The following is a 19,272-nucleotide window of genomic DNA, read 5'->3' as shown; positions in this document are numbered from 1 at the left end:
AAAAAAATCCCAACCCAGCACAAAGCCTATGAAATGCTATACAAATATGTGATTACTACTTTGGGGCAAGGATGAATAAGCCCAAAGAAGCATCATGCCTGACGCTGAGTTGGCTGGCCGGTGAAGGCGTCTGTCCCTTCCCTTAGTATCCCCTGACTTACCTGTTGGACAGGTAGGGGGAAGGGGAGAATAATGAGTCTCACCTGCTCAGAGCAAGGGTGGGGCAAGACACACCCCATCCCTTCCATTGGTTTTTTCCTTAGTCTTACTGACAGCCCCTTGTCCAATCAGGAGGAAGTAACTTTCTATCTGCCAATAGGTGCAGTATTAGGATGAGACCTCAAGTTAGAGTCCATCCCTAGAGCCGACTGGCAGTCCCTGGGACCAATGGCAAGCGGATAAACAGAGGCGGCCGTGGAAGAGGACTGGAGGCGAGGCTCCGCCCCTCGAGGGGACAGTCAGGCGAGACAGCCAGTGAGCTCGCACCAGAGGGTGGGCGTCTCCCCCAGGGGCGGAGCTTCGAGGTGGCGAGGGGCGTGGCTTGGCTGTCAGGTCTCTTTGCCTTTTGTTCGGTTACTGAGTTGCTGCCTTGGCCAGAGTCCGGAGCAGCCGCCGCCCGACCGCGTCGAGCTCACTTCGCTGTCCGCGCGGGCTCCCACCCCGGCCCGACCCCGACCCGGCCCGGCCAGGCCCCATACTCAGGTGCGGGCGATCGGGAGCAGGTATCGCTGGGGAGAGAAGGGGTGGCGAGCTCCCGCGAGGCCGGTCCCTGCCGTCTCTGGGCAGGTGAGGGCGGGTGCCATGGAGCGCCACCCTGCACCGGCGGCAGGGGGCGCGCTGGAGTCCTGGGCGCGGCGACCTGGGGGTCGCGCGGTTTGGGCGGAGCGCGCCTGGGAGCTCTGTGAACCAGAGATCTGAGCAAGGCGGGAGGGATCCGGACAGGTGCCTCCGGAGTCGTGCCTCCCCCGGGGCCCGCGCCCCTCGCCCGACGCCGCGTCCCTGACTCTCGCCCTGAGCTGGTGGGGAGACTTTGCCCTGCTTTGACTGCGTCCCAGGGCTCACGCTGCAGTCAGGAATTTACCGTTTGGGAAACTTGCTGCCGCTGGTCTCTGGGGCCACCCTCACCCCACCCCACGCGTCATCCTCGCTTTCCCTCCCTCCCTACTCCCCCAGGCCTGGGTGGGGCCCTATTGTCTGCGCCCAGCTTGCCCAACTGTGGGGGCCGAGCACACATTTTCCCAGCGACGCTGGCCCCACCTGCCGAGCAGGTGAGCGCACGGAGTCCAGAGGCCCTGCCCTCCAGCTCCCAGAGCCTCGTCCATACTACCTGCCGCGCCTCCCTCCACTCCGGTGGGAGCCGGGCTCTGGCTTCTTTAGCGGAGGTAGGATGGAGTGACAGTGGTGGGTTCAGGGCTCGACCCAGTGTCCAGCTGGTGTGTCTGGCATCCGTGGCTCCCCCTGGGGTCTGGGGGGTGGGGTCTGTGCACGGATGAAGAATTCAGGGTCACCTGGCCCAGTTTCCAGTAGCTGTGGCTGCTAGAGTGTTGGTAGGGGAACAGGACCCGTCTTCTTCTCTAGCCTCTTATTGTTGGAAAAAATCACCCAAAACAAACTTTGCAGGAGGAAGTATTCACAGCAGCTTTATCTGGGGGTTTTCCCGTCTCCTTGCCCAAAACTTCCTTTAGGCTTAGGGGGTCCTTCTTGGTGCAAAGCCCCTTCCCCCAGCCGGCCCCTGGCTGAACCTGGGCGGGTGCCTGCGCTGCGACCCTGTCTTCCCTGCCCCCACCTCCATCCTCTTCGCTAGGCCCCAGGGGCCTGAGGTGGGGGCCGGAGTAGGGGGTGGAAAGTGCTGAGAGGGGAAGCAGCTTCTTCCTTCTCTTCCTGCCTCCGGGGACCACCACACCCCCTCAGACGAGGCCTGCGTAAGTGGCTCTCTCTCTCTCAAGCTCTGCCCCCTCCCCAGGAATGGGGGTGGGGCAGGGCTGGGCCAAACTGAGGAAGGTGGGGGGAGTGGTTGTTCTTTTATTTTTTTTTCTCTACCCCATCCCCCACATTACTTAGCTGGCTGGTAATTGAGGCAGAAGAGCATGAGGCTGTGGGACTTGCCTTCCATTTGATTTCTGAATTAAGAAGGTGCATGCTTTCTGGAGGCCTGCACAGACCTTTCCCACCCCCTTTCCTGAAAGAATTTGACAGGGAAAGTGAGACCGGAGGAAGGCTTTTTGGGGGAAGGTTTCTTCAATGCTAGACTCCCTCAGGCAGAGCTGCATCGGGCCCCCGCCTTCCCTGCTCCCAATTTCCTGAAACTCCCCCCCCCCCACCCTCCGGAATTGGGGATCTTGACCAGGCTTTCTACCCCGGTTTAAAAAAAAATCTGAAGTGTGGTCTTTTTGCAGGATTTGGAGCCCAACCTCCTTGGGGAACAGAGAGAGAATTCCACAGTTGGGTTCTCTCTCAGTACTGGGGGTGGGAGAAAGATTGTGGGGAGCGGGGATGGAGAGTGCTTGGAGGGGAAGAGTCTACCACCTCTTTCTTTGTTGTAGATGGGGGAGTGAGGCTGGGGGCGCAGACTCAGCCCCTTTATCCTGGGTGGGGATCACGCTCAGCCCGGGGCTAGGGGGAAGTCAGTGTGGGAACTCAGATCCTTTTCTGCTGGAGGAAGGGGGGCGGTGCACCTCTGGGGAGCAACAGGAGCACAGAGTTTGGGCAAAAATAACCTGCTTTCCCTCTTCTCCCTGCCAAGGTGGAGGAGGAGAGGGCATTGTAATTATGTTGGCTAAATGATTAGTTTAGCTAATCTGGTTTGTGGCTGTGATGAAAAGATAATACTGAGGAAGTACTACTAGGAGGTGCCTGGTGAAAACTGGCCACTGACTGGACTGGGGGACGTGGAGGAGGAGAAGGTAGGACCCAATTAGTCATTTCTTGCTAGATCAAGCCCCAGCTTGGGTGACTTGAGCCCTCCCACCCCCACTCCACCTCTCCCTTGCACCCTGGCTCCACTCCATTCCCTCTGGAACCTCTGGGCTGCCAGGGCTGAGGCTTTGAGAATGCAGTGTATAGGAATGAAAAAGGTCGGGCTAGGGCTGCCAACCTTTTTCCCTTCCTGGAGCCACCTTAGAATGAGATCGGTCAATTGACTAGTCTACAGAAGGACTGTTTATTTAGAGAGATGGGACAGTGGGGCAGTTCTGAGCACAGGGCTTTGGGCTTGAACTGAGCTGGGTTTGAGACCCAGCTCTGTCTCTCATTACATTGCCTGAGTCTCAGTGACTTATTTGGCGAAATGGGAATGCTAACACCTATCTACCGGATAAGTACTTGACAAATGGTAACTCAAGATCAAGGTCAGACTTTACAGAAACCAAGCACTTTCTTTTTTTTTTTTTTTGAGACGGAGTCTCGCTCTGCCACCCAGGCTGGAGAGCAGTGGCCGGATCTCAGCTCACTGCAACCTTCACCTCCTGGGTTCAAGCGATTCTTCTCTTTCAGCCTCCCGAGTAGCTGGGATTACAGGTGTGTACCACCACACCGGGCTAATTTTTGTATTTTTAGTGGAAATGGGGTTTCACCATGTTGGCCAGGATAGTCTCGAACTCCTGACCTCAGGAGATCCGCCCGCCTCAGCCTCCCAAAGCGCTGGGATTACAGGTGTGAGTGGAAAGGATTTTTCTGCACCCCCTTTCGAGAGCCTCTGCCTGATTGGGGAGAGGATAATTCAGAAGGGCCCATAAAGGCATGCGTGAGTGGTGAATGTAGGGCAGGTTTGGTAGGTGAGGGTGACACCTGTCCTGGCCACCAGCCCTCTGAAATCTCCCCAGTGGCTTGATTTTTAGTTTCCGATGGAGGAGGCTTCTCCCCAAGCCAGGGCTGTGTGGTGAGTGTTGGGGAGAGGTTGAGAGGGAAAGAGGAGGCAGGGGTCAAAGCTGTGCTGCCTCCTAGCTTGAGTTAGGTAGAACCATGGCTGTTTTGGGCTTGTTCATGTGTAGGAAGTGGGAGTTGCCTGCTTTGCTGGGGGCTGGGGCTATGCCAAGATAAAAGGTGCTGCCCTGTAGGGAGTGGCGAGAAACGGGAGTCCAATTTAGGCCTGGGCTAATGTCCTGCTGGAGTGGACCAGGCAGTGCTGCCAGGCTGCTCTTGATGGGGAACTGGTTGTCCTCCGCTCTGAAGCCCAAGAGACCTGAGATAGGCAGCTGCTGAGAGGGCCTTTCTGGTGATGGAGGGTGGGGGTCATGTGTGCTGCCTGTCAGCCAGAGCCTTGGCCCTCTAGGGAGGAGCTGGTGTCAGATTGTCCTCCAGACCTGCCTGGTTCTGGCGTCTCTGCCAGCTGGACATCTAACACCAGAATGGGCCTGGATTTGGGGTCTGGGAAATGGGTTCTCTTTATGTGATGGTGCAGCCAGAGTACTGAGCCTGTCACTACCAGAGTACTGAGCCTGTCACTACCGCGCTTCTGGATTCCCTGAGGGCAGGTGGGGACCCCAGGCAAGGGGATTATTGATTGTGGAGAAGGCTAATGGGACTTGAGACAGAGAAGAAAACAATGAACCCCATCCCACTGACTACAACAAAGAGGGCAGGAGGTTGCAGTTTTCCATCTCCCCGAGGACATGAGAGCTACCGCACGGTGCACTTACTGAAGGGACTTGAAGGGACGCAGTCTAGACAGGAGGAAGGGCTTTCTGCCTGCTGAAGATGAGATGTTGAGTTGAGAAGTAAGAGGGAGAGGTGGAGGCTCAGCATTGACTCTTCTCTGATGAGGGCCATCCTGTCCGGCAGGGAGGCCACGCAGGAATCGCTGCCCTTTGGGGAGACTCTTCATCTTGTATCTTTTGGGAGAAGAGCGAGCTGGCAGTAAGAGGGAAAGCCATCTGTGAGCTGGCCCCGTGACCCCTGTGAAGAGGAAAAGCAGTATGGCTGGGCAGGCCACCAGGGCTTGTGTTCCTGAAAGTGACACTGAGCGGCCTCTCCTGGGACATGGTTGAGTCTGGGGACACGGAATATCTCATTGTGAAGCAACTTCCTCTGCCAGGCCTGAAGGGAAAGCTCGTGGACCACTCCCCTTGCTCAGCCTCCTGGCATCTTGGCCTTTGGGGCCAGTAGAGCAGGAAGCTCAGCCTTCTTGCTTTCTTGCTTTCTTTCGTTATTTCTCTTATTCTTTCGTTCATTCTTTTTTTTTGAATCGGAGTCTCTCTGTCACCCAACTGGAGTGTAGTGGCGCAATCTTGGCTCACTGCAACCTCCGCGTCCCGGGTTCAGGTGATTCTCCTGTCTCAGCCTCCCGCGTAGCTGAGACTACAAGCGCCTGCCACTATGCCCAGCTAATTTTTGTATTTGTAGTAGAGATAGGGTTTCAACCATATTGGTCAGGCTGGTCTTGAACTCCTGACCTCAGGTGATCCACTCACCTCAGCCTCCCAAAGTGCTGGGATTACAGGCGTGAGTCACCGCTGTTGGCACTCAGCTTTCTTTCCTCCTCTCTCCTCCTTTCCTCTTTTCTTTCCTTTTTTTTGTTGGTTTGGTTTTTTTGAGATGGTGTCTTGTTCTGTCTCCCAGGCTGGAGTACAGTGATGCAGTCTCAACTCACTGCAACCTCCGCCTCCCGGGTTCAAACAATTCTCCTGCCTCATCCTCCTAAGTAGCTGGGACTACAGGCACGCACCACCATGCCCAGTTAAGTTTTGTATTTTTAGTAGAGATGGGGAGTTTCACCATGTTGGCCAGGCTGGTCTTGAATTCCTGCTCAAGTGATCCACCCATCTCAGCCTCCCAAAGTGCTGGGATTACAGGCGTGAGCCACTGGGCCCGGCCTTCTTTCCTTTTCTTGAGGTAGGGACTCACTCTGTCCCTTAGGCTAGAGTGCAGTGACGTGATCACAGCTCACTGCATCCTTGAACTCCTGGGCTCAAGCAGTCCTCCTGCCCAGCCTCCCAAGTATCTGGGTCCACAGGTGTGCACCACCATGCCCAGCTAATTTTTAAAGTTTTGTGTAGACACAGGGTCTTGCTGTGTTGCCCAGGCTGGTCTTGGACTCCTGAGCTCAAGCATTTGTCCCACCTCAGCCTCCCAAAGTGCTGGGATTATGGGCATGAGCCACCATGCCCAGCTGAAGCTCAGCTTTCTGTGTCTTTCTCTGCAGGGACCAGAGCAGAGTTGGGAGAGGGGCGTGGCAATCAATAAGCTGCTTATTTAGGGGAGACTCCTCCTCTCCCTTGATTGAGAAAGTAACATCTGGCTGGGCCAGTGGCTTATGCCTGTAATCCCAACCACTCTGAAGGTTCAGGCAGGAGGATTGCTTGAGGCTAGGACTTTGAGACCAGCCTGCCAGCCTGTGCAATACAGCAAGACCCCATTTTTTTTTTTTTTTTTTTTTTTTTTTTGAGGCAGAGTCTCACTCTGTCGCCGGGGCTGGAGTGCAGTGGCCGGATCTCAGCTCACTGCAAGCTCCGCCTCCTGGGTTTACGCCATTCTCCTGCCTCAGCCTCCCAAGTAGCTGGGACTACAGGCGCCCGCCACTTCGCCCGGCTAGTTTTTGTATTTTTAGTAGAGATGGGGTTTCACCGTGTTAGCCAGGATGGTCTCGATCTCCTGACCTCGTGATCCGCCCGTCTCGGCCTCCCAAAGTGCTGGGATTACAGGCTTGAGCCACCGTGCCCAGCCAAGACCCCATCTCTTAAAAAAAAAAAAAAAATTAGAGTATGGTGGTGTGTGCCTGTGGTCCTAGCTACTTGGGAGGCTGAGATGGAAGGATTGCTTGGGCCCAGCAGTTCAAGGCTGCAGTGAGCCATGATTGTGCCACTGTACTCCAGCTTGGGCAACAGAGTGAGACCTTGTCTCAAAAAAGAAAAAGAAAATAAAAAAAGTAATATCTGATCATTGTAAAAAAAAATTGGGAAGTTTAGAAAAGTTTAAGAGAAAAGAAAAAAATTGCCCATAATCCTAAACAGCAACTTTCATTAAGTTTCATTAAGGTCTCTTCCTCTTTTTTTTTTTTTTTTTTTTTTTGAGATGGAGTTTTGCTCTTGTTGCCCAGGCTGGAGTACAGTGGCACAATTTCAGCTCACTGCAACCTCTGCCTTCTGGTTTCAAGCGATTCTCCTGCCTCAGCCTCCTGAGTAGCTGGGATTAAAGGCACCTACCACCACGCCTGGCTAGTTTTTTGTATTTTTAGCAGAGACAGGGTTTCACCATGTTGGCCAGGCTGGTCTGGAACTCCAGGCCTTGTGACCCACCCGACTTGGCCTCCCAAAGTGCTGGGATTACAGGCATGAGCTACCGCGCCCAGCCAAGTCTCTTCCTTTTTTCTTAGCATCCTTTTGTTCTTTAGCCTTGATCTTGATGAGCTCATCCTCTGTATATAGTAACTTTTTTTTTTTTTGAGATGGGGTCTCACTGTGTTGCCCAGGCTGGAGTGCAGATCTCAGCTCACTGCAACCTCCTCCTCCCGGGCTCAAGCGATCCTCCTACTTCAGCCTCCCAAGTAGCTGGGACTACAGGCACATGCCACCACGCCTGGCTAATTTCTGCATTTTTTTGTAGAGATGGGGTTTCGCTATGTTGCCCACACTGTTCTGGAACTCCTGGGCTCAAGGGATTCACCTGCCTTGGTCTCCTAAAGTGCTGGGATTACAGGGATGAGCCACTGCACCCTGCCTACAGTAACAGATTTTAGCCAAACTTTTATTCCAATCCTCGTTTTCCAGCCTATGTTGTACAATAAACAGATGGATCTTCTCAGGAGAGGGTTATATGTAGGGATCCTTGCAGAATCACACCCTGTAGAATCACACCCCAGGGAGTGGGCCTCAGTCAGCTGGGGTCCGACCTGCTGTTATTGAGGAGTGGGCTGCCCCTGGACCCCAGGCTGCCCAAGCCCCACTGGTGGTAGTTGGAGGCAGTGCAATGAAAGTACTTGTGTATTTTGCGTCACCAACACACGTCAACCTTTTGTTGTTGTTTCCTGGTGTGGGGTGAAGTGTTTTTCCATTCCCAGGAGTCTCGGTTTGGGGTCATCTGCCGGTTTGGGAATCTGCCCACGGGGGTCACCAGCAGGGAATGGAGCTCCAGCTGGAGCCCTCTCCAGGGGAGCATAGAGGTCCCCAGGTCGAGCCACTTGGCCATGGCATTTCCCTCTCCTACAAATCCCCTTCATTTTCCCACCCGGGTTTGTTTGCTTTGGGAAGGAGCCCAGAAGGAGGAAAATAAACAGCAGCTGGGTCGGCAGGCCTGAGCCTCCCCCAGGCCCCAGCTCATCCTCAGGCCACAGCCCAGGCTGCCCTCCAGACTGGAAGTGAGGGTTTTCCTCCGGAAGCCTAAGACCAGCTTCTCTGACACAGCTCCTGCTTCAGTTCTGCCCTCTTGGAATGGACCAGCTTGCTGATGGAGACCACAGTGTCTGCCAGAGAACCTCTAGTCTGCAGGAGGTTCCCTCCTGGAGCTGCCAGCCAGAGGGGAGAGGCCTCCTTGGGCAGCCCCAGTCTGAGACGGAGACAGGCCCTCAAGGGAGCCATCATGCACTTTCTAGAGTCTGTTTGTGTCTGTGCTTGGAACTGTGGGCCAGACCTCAGCGGGAGCCAGGGACAGAGTGGGGAAGGTGGGGGCTGGACACCCTGCTGAGCCCAGCTTCCCCCTGAGACTGCTATGTGGGGAATGCTCACGCCTGGCTGTGCAGCTGCCCCTGGCTGCAGGAAGCGGCATGGACTGGCCTTGGGGCAGCCAGTGTCACCACCTGGCCTGAGCGAAGCTCCACTTCCCTTCTCCTCAGCCATGTTTCCTTCACCTCCCCAGGGCCTGGGAGGCAGCTCCCTACCTAGTCCCCATCTCAGGGGTCAGAGAAAGCAGCCAGGGTCCCCCCAAACAGATTGCCAGCCACCTTGCCCAGCAGATCTCTGTGCCGGCCCTTACCCTTTTTTATTTTTCTTTTTTTTTGAGACGAGTCTCACACTGTAACCCTGGTTGGAGTGCAGTTGGCGCGCTCTCAGCTCACTGCAACCTCCACCTCCCAGGTTCAAGTGATTCATCTGCCTCAGCCTTCTGAGTAGCTGGGATTACAGGCGCCCACCATCACGCCTCACTAATTTTTTGTATTTTTAGTAGAGATGGGGTTTCACTGTTGGCCAGGCTGGTCTCAAACTCCTGACCTTGTGATCCACCCGCCTCGGCCTCCCAATATGCTGGGACTACAGGCGTGAGCTACCACGCCCGGACCCCTCACCTTTCTTTTTTGAGGTACGGTCTTGCTCTGTTGCCTAGGTTGGAGTGGCGTGATCTTGGCTCACTGCAGCCTCAGTCACCTGGGCTCAAGTGACGCTTCGGCTTCCAGAGTAGCTGGGACTGCAGCTGCGTGCCACCATGCCCGGCTAATTTATTTTTATTTTTTGTAGAGACAGGGTCTTACTATATTGCCCAGGCTGAGTCTTGAACTCCTGGGCTCAAACGACCCTCCCACCTCCACCTTCCAAAGTGCTGGGATCATAGGCATGAACTACTGCTCCAGCTGGCTTCCGCCTCCTCTGCCATCTCTTTGTTCTTCTAGTATGTGAATGCATGCCTTTCCTGTGGACAGAGGGCTTCCAGAGTCACAGTGATGAAAGAAGTCACTTGATCATCTCCATTTTACAGATAAGAAAATGAGGCTTAAGGAAATTGAGCCCCTCTCCTCACTCAGAATCCTGTGCTCACCCTGTCACTGTCTGAGCCTGGATACCTGTGTCTGCAAAGTGTGCTGGCCTCTAGCCTAAGGAACCTCTGGGGGACCCAGCCCTGCCCTTCTCCGCCCTGCTCCTCTGTCCCCAAATGCAGTGTTTCTGAGCCTGCTTCCAGCATGGCCTCTGGGGTAACCCATTCCTGTCCTTATTTCCAGGTGTCTTGGCACTTTGGTGCCCTGCAACCCAGCCTAGATGTGCCTGTTGCTGACTGTCCTTGGCAGGTACTGGCTGGGGAAGGAGCCTGGTGTAGCTCTGGTTGGGCTATTTTTAATCTCAGGGCTGGGCTACACTCTGCCAGGTCAGTCTTGGATTTAGGGTGCCCAGTGCCAGCCCTCTAGGTTGGCTGTGCAGAGGAGGAGGCAGGAATGAAGGGTAGGGTTGCACCCAGTCTAGCCTTATTACTTGCTCACGCTTACCTGGTGTGGGCCCCGTGGGGAAGGGTCCTCTGCACCCCCTCTCCAGGGCCCGTCTTCCTTCTTCCTGTCCTTGGGCTGTCCCTACAATCTCTGATCTGGCTTCTTCCTCCCGGGCTGCTAACAATAGAGCAGGCTCTAAACAAAGGCCCCCCCATTCAACTCAGAACCCGCCCTGTCTCTGTCCCTGCCCGTCTCTGGCTGGGGGGAGTGGGCAGGGCCCACGTCTGTCTCTCTTGCTTCCACCCTGGCTCTGTCCAGGGGCATTGCGGAAGGTCTGACTCCATGTCCAGGGTGGAGAGGGACAAGACTGAACTGGGTGCGGCCCCTCCGCCCTGGGAACTGTAAAACCAGCACTTTTGTTTCTTGTGGGAGAAGTTCTCTTGTTCTCCTGGGCAGTAGGTAAGGAGAAGGGTGGGGCTGGTTGACAGTCCTGCCTGAGGTCTGACTTCCAGCCTTCCTGTTGCAGGAATAGCTCCCTTGACTCCTTCCTCAGGAGAAGTTCCGGAGTGTGTCCTCTCTCAGAACTGGTTCCCAACTCTGACGTTGCCCACCCCTAGCCTTCTGTCTGTCGTGGGAATCCTGGTTTTTTATTCCTAGAATCTTAGACATAACATTCCTTTGAGATCCAGGGACACAAGGACACCCAGCAAGTTTGTAGCAGAGCTGGGACTAGAACCTGGGACTCTTTTTTTTTTTTTTTTTTTCGAGACAGGGTCTTGCTCTGTTGTCACCCAGGCTTGGAGTGCAGTGGCGTGGTCTCGGCTCACTGCAACCTCCACCTCTCTGGTTCAAGCGGTTCTCCTGCCTCAGCGTCCCGAGTAGCTGGGATTACAGGTGTGCACCACCATGCCCGGCTAATTTTTGTCCTTTTTAGGAAAGACAGAATTTCACCATGTTGACCAGGATGGTCTTGAACTCCCAACCTCGTGATCTGCCCGCTTCGGCCTCCCAGAGTGCTGGGATTACAGGCGTGAGCCAATGCACCCAGCCTGAACCTGGTACTCTTGATTTGCAGCCGGGTGCTCTGCTTCCATCTGCAAGCATCTTGGTCCCCTCCTCCCCTTGGCAAGAGGGCTCAGCTCCACTCAGGCTTGTCTGGTGGACTGGATGCTGTTCCTACCATGAGTGCTGCCATTTTCTCAGTGTGCAGGCACAGCTTCTTCACCTAGAAATTGGGAATAAAGCCGGGCGCAGTGGTCCATGCCTATAATCCCAGCACTTTGGGAGGCCAAAGTGGGTAGATCATCTGAGGTCAGGAGTTCAAGACCAGCCTGGCCAATGTGGTGAAACCTGGTCTCTACTAAAAATACAAAAATTAGCCAGGCGTGGTGGTGCACGCCTGTAGTCCCAGTTACTTGGGTGGTTGAGGCAGGAGAATCGCTGGAACCTGGGAGGTGGAGGTTGCAGAGAGCCAAGATCGTGCCACTGCTCTCTAGCTTGGGCGACAGAGAGAGATTCTGTCTCAAAAAAGAAAGAAAAAAAGAAAGAAAGAAAAAGAAATTGGAAATAACAAAACATCTGCCAGGTTGCTTTGAGGGAAGAACGAGATTCACATAATAATAAAGGCCAATGGGAACCCTCACCCCCCACCCCCATGGTATCCTGTGGCCTCTGTCTCTCCCTGGGTAGCTGTCCAGCCCTCAGCAGTCTCCTGATGGTCCACCAGGGCTGGTGGGGGTGGTGAGGGACCTGCTGAGGAAGTTCCTCGGCTTGACTGTGGTGGTCCCTTTAGACGTGAGGCTGGCAAGGGGTGACCCTTGTTTGGAGTAAGGCCCGCTTCCCTCTCCCTTAGCTGAGAAGCCCCAGGGTTAGGCACTGTCTATGGAGGAGGGCCCTCTGGCTGGGATGCAGTGTGTTTGTGGACCAGAGCTGCAGATGTCCAGCAGTGTCCAGATGTCGCTCAGCCTTGAGCCCAGCAGAGCGGCATTCAGCAAGTTATTGCCACCGTATTTACGGATACACTTACACCTTCCTTCCCCCCGGGGGGCAGCTTCTCTTCCAAGCTCTCCACTGCTCTCTCTTGGGACTCCCCCTTGGGGCAGGGAAATGGTTGGGGAAGGCGGCACAGCACGAGGAGCTTAGGATTTTAGCAGGATTTTCCCATGTCTACCTTCTCCCAGCATCCTGACCCCCGCCACCCACCGCTGCCCCCTGTTTCCTGTCGGTGGCCATTCCCCTCTGCTGCTGGGGAAGGGGTGTGGGGAAGGGGTGCGTGTGGAAAGGGGGCTGGTTGGGGGGGGCTCCTCCTGAAATAGCTACACTTTCAAATGCCTGGGAAGCAGCTGTGCACATCTGGTGGCCTGAGCCTGCTGTCTGGGGTCTGCCGTCTGGGGTTGCCGGACTGCTTCTGTTTAATCAGCCTGAAACTCTGAGTCACTAGGGATGGCGGGAGGAGAGGAAGGCGGCAGCTGGGAGCCGGCCTGGCCCCTGCCTCTGCCTGTTCCAGGTGTGCTCACGGCTGCCTGCCATAAAAGGCTGTGAGACCTGCAGGACCATTCGTCATCCTCCTGGAGGGCAGCATTGGGGCTGTCACAGGGAAGACTTATCCTTGGTGATCTTTGTTCCTGGGGTGGGGCCAGGTTGCCCCAGCCACTCCACCCTCCCCTGGTCCCCATCACAGTGAGACAACCCGGGTGCTGCCTGGCTTCATGGGTGGACCAGCCTGAGTTCTGCTTACTCACTGAGGCTGCGCTGGGATGTGCAAAGACCACAGACCTCGGTGCCCTCACACCTGTACTTGGTCCCAGTCCCAGCTCTGCCATTTCTAACCTCATTTCCTGCATCTGTACGCGGGGGAACAGCGCATGCGCTTTGAAACCCGCCCATGAGCATGACGGTGTCTGTGAGAGGTCTGGCTCATAGTAGGCCCTCATGGTATCACGGCGTCCATTCTCCCCGCAGCTGCTGACCTCTGCAGGTCAGTTCCCAGGACAGTGGAGCCAAACATAGACCAAGCGGGAAGTTCACCTCCCTGGTACAAAGTACGGCCCTGCTACTCATTAACCTTTAGGTGCACCTAAACCTCTGCAGAGAGAGAGAGGGGTTCCTGACGGCAGTGACCACCCACAGGCCTGCCCCACCTCAGATCCCTAGCCTGGGCTCGAGGAGACCAGGAGGTGAGGAAGCACTTCCAGAGGAGAGGCAGTGCTGATGGTAATGGCCGTGGCCTCTGAACACCTGCTATGCACCAGGTCCTCGCGACCACCTCTGAGGGAGGTCGCGTGACCCTGCTTTATAGATGAGGACACTGAGATTCTGCGGAGAGGGGAACTGCCCCAGTAGTGAGTAGCTGAGATTTGAACCGCTCTGTGGGACTCAAAAGAGGCTTCTAGGTGCTGGGAGGGCTGGGAGAGAAGGGGCCTTAGGGCCTCAGCCTCAGGGCCACGTGTGATCCTGCCCAATCTGTAGGAAAGCCAGATCCTGGAGTCTCTGAGGGAGCCTGGGGCGTTCCACAGAAACCTGTCAGACCGCTTCCCTGCCCCACCCAGTTTCCTGCCCAATGACTGGGGTGTCTCCTCCCTGCAGCCTTTCCCAGGGAGCCCCAGTGGCTGAGGGTGGGCCCAGGGGACCTCAGAAGCTGCTAGAGGTCCTGGGTGTCTTCTCTTGCCCCTGAGACAGTTGGGTCAGGGCAGCAAGGTGAGTGAACAGGGGCTTCTGGCGGCAGCTGGCCCTTTACTGCCCTGTCCCCTGGGGCTCATCCCCCTAAGAGGTCAGAGATGCAAGCCCAGGACACACACACAGCTGCACCCCTGGGGCTCACTGCTCCCAGGGTATCTCATGGGCAGCCCCTCCCTGGGCCTGTTACCCTTCTGGACACCCACTCATCCCCAGCCTGCATCCTCATTGAAACCCCTGGGGCCATGGTGATTACATGGCAAGACAGGCAGGACTTGGGGATGGGCTGAAGCTGGGGGCTGGGCCAGGTGACTTCCTGCTTCCTGACTTCCTCCTTTGTGCCCCCAGTAGCCACAATGGAGGTGATGAACCTGATGGAGCAGCCAATCAAGGTGACTGAGTGGCAGCAGACGTACACCTACGACTCGGGTATCCATTCGGGCGCCAACACCTGTGTGCCCTCCATCAGCAGCAAGGGCATCATGGAGGAGGATGAGGCCTGCGGGCGCCAGTACACGCTCAAGAAGACCACCACCTACACCCAGGGGGTGCCCCCCAGCCAAGGTCAGGACCCCTTGGAACTATTCCATGGGGTAGAAAACCTGCCTGGGTCCTGGAGAGAGGTCAGAGTGAAAGGAGGCGGATTCTAGGGGGTCCCTGGTCTGAGGGAGGAGGCACAGCTCATACTAACAGGGGGCCCACCCAGTCTGAAGGAGGAGGTGCAACTACTTCAGGGTGCTGCATCTGGGAGGGTCACAGAATCCTCTTCTGTGAAGAGGGAAGGTAGGGAGGGAAGGCATAGTCCCTGCCCTCAGGGTGCCTCCAGTCTGAAGGAAGAGGCACAGTTCTTGCCTTCTGTGAATATAAGAATCTGATGAGGACGTTGTGCACGGTGGCTCACGCCTTTAATCCCAGCACTTTGGGAGACTGGGGTGGGTGGATCACCTGAGGTCAGGAGTTCGAGACCAGCCTGGCCAACATGGTAAAACCCCATCTCTACTAAAAATAAAAAATTAGCCGGGTGTGGTGGCATGCACCTGTAGTCCCAGCTACTAGGGAGGCTGAGGCAGGAGAATTGTTTGAACCCAGGAGGCAGAGGTTGGAATGAGCTGAGATTGTGCCACTGCACTCCAGCCTGGGTGACAGAGTGAGACTCCATCTCAAATAATAATAATAATAAGAAGAATAAGAATAAGAATCTGATGAGGAGGCATCACTGTGGCTCTCAGGAAGCCCATGGATGGCAGGGAGGACACAGCCCTTTGGCTCTAGAAGCCTCATGTTTGATGGAAGAGCCAGGGCCCTAGCCTCCAGGAACCCCCCCAGGGATTCTCCTTTGGGTAGAGGAGGTGTAGGTCTCAAGCCTGAGGGCCCCTCGTTGGGAGGGAGACCAGGCCTCTGCTGCTGACATGCAGATAGGCCAAGGCTGTGGGACGAGTGACTGACTCAGCTCTGGGGCTTAGTCCTGGCTGGGAGTGCCCCGCCAGCCCAAGCCTCCCCTGCCCCTCTCGGGGAGAGGAGTAGCCAGGCCCTAGAAATGTTGACCACAGGTGCCTCCAGGGCCCTGAACATGCCATGGGGTGGGCTGTGGGCTCTGGGAGTAGTGAGGGTGGATTGTGGCTGGTGGGGCTCTACGGAGCTCAGCCCCTGCACGCCAGTCTTCTCCCTGACAGCTGGTAGGGGGAGTAGGGGGCCTCTTGGCTGGGCAGGGCCAGGCACTGTGTTGGTAGCAAAAAGTACAGCATCCAGGTGGGAAAGCCATGCAGCTGTCTCCTCCTTCTCAACTAATTAGAGGGTGGAACCTCTGCGTCCCTCTCCCTGGGGGCATCAGGACAGTTGCCAGGGTGTGGCTGCTTGGGCACCTACCTGTGGAACTCCCAGACCCACCCAGGGGGAGGAAGGAAGTTAGAGAGGAGCCTGATGTCTCAGCTGAGGACCCAGCTCCTGGCTCCCTGAACCCACAGCCCTGACTTTCCCTCTGATCTGCTGTGAGATGTGATGTTGGTGGCTCTCTGGGCCTCTGTTTGCCTGCCTGTATAGTGGGAGGATTGCTGCTGTTGGGGATGATGAGGGTGTAATTAGACTCCTGAGATTTCAGGGTTGAAAAGAGACCTGATGGGTAAGGGAGGAGAATGGAGTAGGGGTTTGGGCCCCTGAGCCAGGCTGCCTTATAACCCCTCTGTGCCCAGTTTTCCCATCTGTAAAGAGGAGCCAATGATAGTACTTACCTTGCAGGGTCATTGTCAGATTATATGAGAAAATAGCAGGGCACTGAATTCACTGCCAGGCACATAATAAGTGTGCAAAAAAAAAAAAAAAAAAAAAAAAAAAAATTCCCGTGATGGACAGAACACGTGGGGCCCATTTTACAGATGAGGTTACTGAGGTGATGGTGACTTCCCCAAGGTCCCTGGGGAGAGGTGGAATGGCCAGTCATGCGCTGGGGCTTTGGGCAGGGTGAAAGGTAGCCCAGAGGGCCGAGGTGGGGCTGTCTGCAGCCTGCCCTGCTCCCCAGTGTCTGCCCAGCCCACTGCCCGCACTCAGTCCCTGTCCCCATGGCTCCCAGGTGACCTGGAGTACCAGATGTCCACAACAGCCAGAGCCAAACGGGTGCGGGAGGCCATGTGCCCTGGCGTGTCAGGCGAGGACAGCTCACTGCTGCTGGCCACCCAGGTGGAGGGGCAGGCCACCAACCTGCAGCGACTGGCCGAGCCGTCCCAGCTGCTCAAGTCGGCCATCGTGCATCTCATCAACTACCAGGACGACGCCGAGCTGGCCACTCGAGCCCTGCCCGAGCTCACCAAGCTGCTCAACGACGAGGACCCGGTCCGTGAGGGTCCCGGCTAGGGAGGGTGGGGGCTGGGCAGGGAGGGGAGAGAGCAGATGTCCTCAGGGGAGGGACATGGTAGGGGTGGAGGAAGGTTATGACCCGGACTCCCCTGTATGTGACGAGTCTGGGGGCCTCCTCAGCTCTGTGGAAGGGTGTCCCGGCCCCTCCTTAGTGCTCACGTCCCCGCACCTGCCTTCGCCCTCCAGGTGGTGGTGACTAAGGCGGCCATGATTGTGAACCAGCTGTCGAAGAAGGAGGCGTCACGGCGGGCCCTGATGGGCTCACCCCAGCTGGTGGCCGCTGTCGTGCGCACCATGCAGAATACCAGCGACCTGGACACGGCCCGCTGTACCACCAGCATCCTGCACAACCTCTCCCACCACCGGGAGGGGCTGCTCGCCATCTTCAAGTCGGGCGGCATCCCTGCTCTGGTCCGCATGCTCAGGTACCCACCCCTGCTCAGTGCAGGAGTCCAGGACCCCCTCTCACTTGGGCCTCTCCCCTTCCTTCCCTGGGTTTCCGTAAATACCCAGCGAGCACCTATCATGTGCCAGGCAGAAGCACACCCCATCCTGGTGCTCAGTGGCTCACAGCCCAGCAGGGAACACAGGCATGTAAACAGCAGGTTAATGATCAGGATATGACACAGGCTGTGGCAGAAGAGCATTGAGATTGCTCAGAGGTGGAATCGCTTAATGGCAGGGGATTAACAGATGAGTGAAGTTTGGCTAGTGTAGAGGAAGGGAAGAGTGTCCCAGGCAGAGGGAATAGCAAATGCAAAGTTCCTTACAAACTTTCTGTTTCTGGGCCCCCTACAAAATGTTGATTGGTCTCATTTCTCGTTTTTTTTGAGATGAGGCCATGCTGTCGCCCAAGCTGGACTGCAGTGGCATGATCTCAGCTCACTGCAGCCTCCACCTCCCAGGTTTGAATGTTCCTTCTGCCTCAGTCTCCTGAGTAGCTGGGATTGCAAGTGTCTGCCACCATGCCCAGCTAATTTTTTTTTATTTTGAGACAGAGTTTTCCTCTTGTCGCCCAGGCTGGAGTGCAATGGTGCAGTCTCAGCTCACTGCAACCTCCGCCTCCCGGGTTCAAGTGATTCTCCTGCCTCAGCCTCCCAAGTAGCAGGGATTACAGGTGCCCACCACCACGCCTGGCTAATTTTTGTATTTTTAGTAAAGATGGGGTTTCACCATGTTGGCCAGGCTAGTCTTGAACTCCTGACCTCAGGTGATCTGCCCGCCTTGGCCTCCCAAAGTGCTGGGATTACAGGCGTCTGCCACCATGTCCAGCTCAATTTTGTATTTTTAGTAGAGACGGAGTTTCGCCACGTTGGCCAGGCTGGTCTCGAACTCCTAACCTCAGGTGATCCCCCGCCTCGGCCTCCCAAAGTGCTGAGATTACAGATGTGAGCCACCACGCCTGGCCTCATTTCTCATCCCTATACCAGACTGGGAGCTCCATGAAGGGGAGACACTGATTTCACTCCCTTCTGAATGCCTTGCAAGGCCTCTCTAATATGTGGCCTTCTACATGGTAGTTACTTAGTAGGAATCAGTGTCTAGGGACCTACTGTGTACTCAGCACAGGGCTGGGGGCTCAGAAGCAGGAGGAGTCATTGTCTCAGTTGGGAGAAGACAGGTGCTGTTTGCTTCATGCTTAAGAGCCAGGCAGGCTCAAGAAGTGATGAGATTTTAGCAAAGGGATATTTCTAGAGGGGTGTCAGTAGCGGGGAGGCTTCCTGGGGAAGGTGGGAACCCATGCCAGGCTCACATGTATGTCAGGCCCCTGGGACCTCGGCATACTAACCCCTGCTCACCCCCCGCAGCTCCCCTGTGGAGTCGGTCCTGTTCTACGCCATCACCACGCTGCATAACCTGCTCCTGTATCAGGAGGGCGCCAAGATGGCTGTGCGCCTGGCTGATGGGCTGCAAAAGATGGTGCCCCTGCTCAACAAGAACAATCCCAAGTTCCTGGCCATCACCACCGACTGCCTGCAGCTCCTGGCCTATGGCAACCAGGAGAGCAAGGTGGGCCCTCCCCAACCCTCCCGAGGCCTGAAGCCCACTCTTGCGTCACCCTCTATCCTCCACAGCTTCGGGCCGCTGCCCCTTACTCCTTTTAGATGAGATATAGGAGCAGATATGCATGCTTCATCATGCGGCTGAATTGCTCAGAATTAGTATTTTGAGTATAAGGAAAAAAAATCACTCATCCTCATATAGCCACTGTTGTTATTTCGATATGCTCCGTTAAGAGCTGTTCTGTGGGCAGACTACAGATGTGTGCACATTCTTGTCATCATAACAATCTGCAACATTGCATCTGTTTTCTGCCTGCTTTTTTTTTTTTGTTTTTTGAGACAGGGTCTCACTCTATTGCCCAGGCTGGAGTGCAGTGGTGTAATCAGGGCTCACTACAACCTTGACTTCCTGGGCTCAGATGATCCTCCCATCTCAGCCTCAAGAGTAGCGGGGACTTCAGGCATGTGCCACCATGCCCAACTAATTCTTTTTTACCTTTCTTTTCTTTCTTTTTTCTTTTTTTTTTTTTTTTGAGATGGAGTCTCACTCTGTCGCCCAGGCTGGAGTGCAGTGGCGCGATCTCAGCTCACTGTAACTTCCGCCTCCCGGGTTCAAGTGATTCTCCTGCCTCAGCCTCCCAAGTAGCTGGGATTACAGGTGCCCGCCACAACGCCCAGCTA

At 55.7% G+C, this 19,272-nt stretch overlaps 1 protein-coding gene across 8 annotated transcripts in view; it reads left to right on the top strand.

The window, feature by feature from the left end:
* The first annotated feature begins 462 nt into the window (after positions 1-462).
* Positions 463-19,272, top strand: part of JUP (junction plakoglobin) — a 32,340-nt gene continuing 13,530 nt past the window's right edge. For 2 of the 8 annotated variants that reach the window (XM_010386532.2, XM_010386564.2), the window contains exons 1-5: positions 463-702; positions 14,087-14,302; positions 16,305-16,564; positions 16,775-17,013; positions 18,397-18,598. In XM_010386532.2, the coding sequence (XP_010384834.1) occupies positions 14,095-14,302; positions 16,305-16,564; positions 16,775-17,013; positions 18,397-18,598 (909 nt within the window). In that variant the 5' untranslated portion in view covers positions 463-702; positions 14,087-14,094. Of the gene's footprint in view, positions 723-1,194; positions 1,383-9,862; positions 9,929-14,086; positions 14,303-16,304; positions 16,565-16,774; positions 17,014-18,396; positions 18,599-19,272 lie in introns of those variants that run through there. The other 6 variants (XM_010386545.2, XM_030923554.1, XM_010386539.2 and 3 more) reach the window with 6 other exon arrangements.

This window comes from Rhinopithecus roxellana, chromosome 19, assembly GCF_007565055.1.
Source record: "Rhinopithecus roxellana isolate Shanxi Qingling chromosome 19, ASM756505v1, whole genome shotgun sequence".
Classification (NCBI taxonomy): domain Eukaryota; kingdom Metazoa; phylum Chordata; class Mammalia; order Primates; family Cercopithecidae; genus Rhinopithecus; species Rhinopithecus roxellana.
This window is presented reverse-complemented; position numbering and strand designations above follow the sequence as displayed.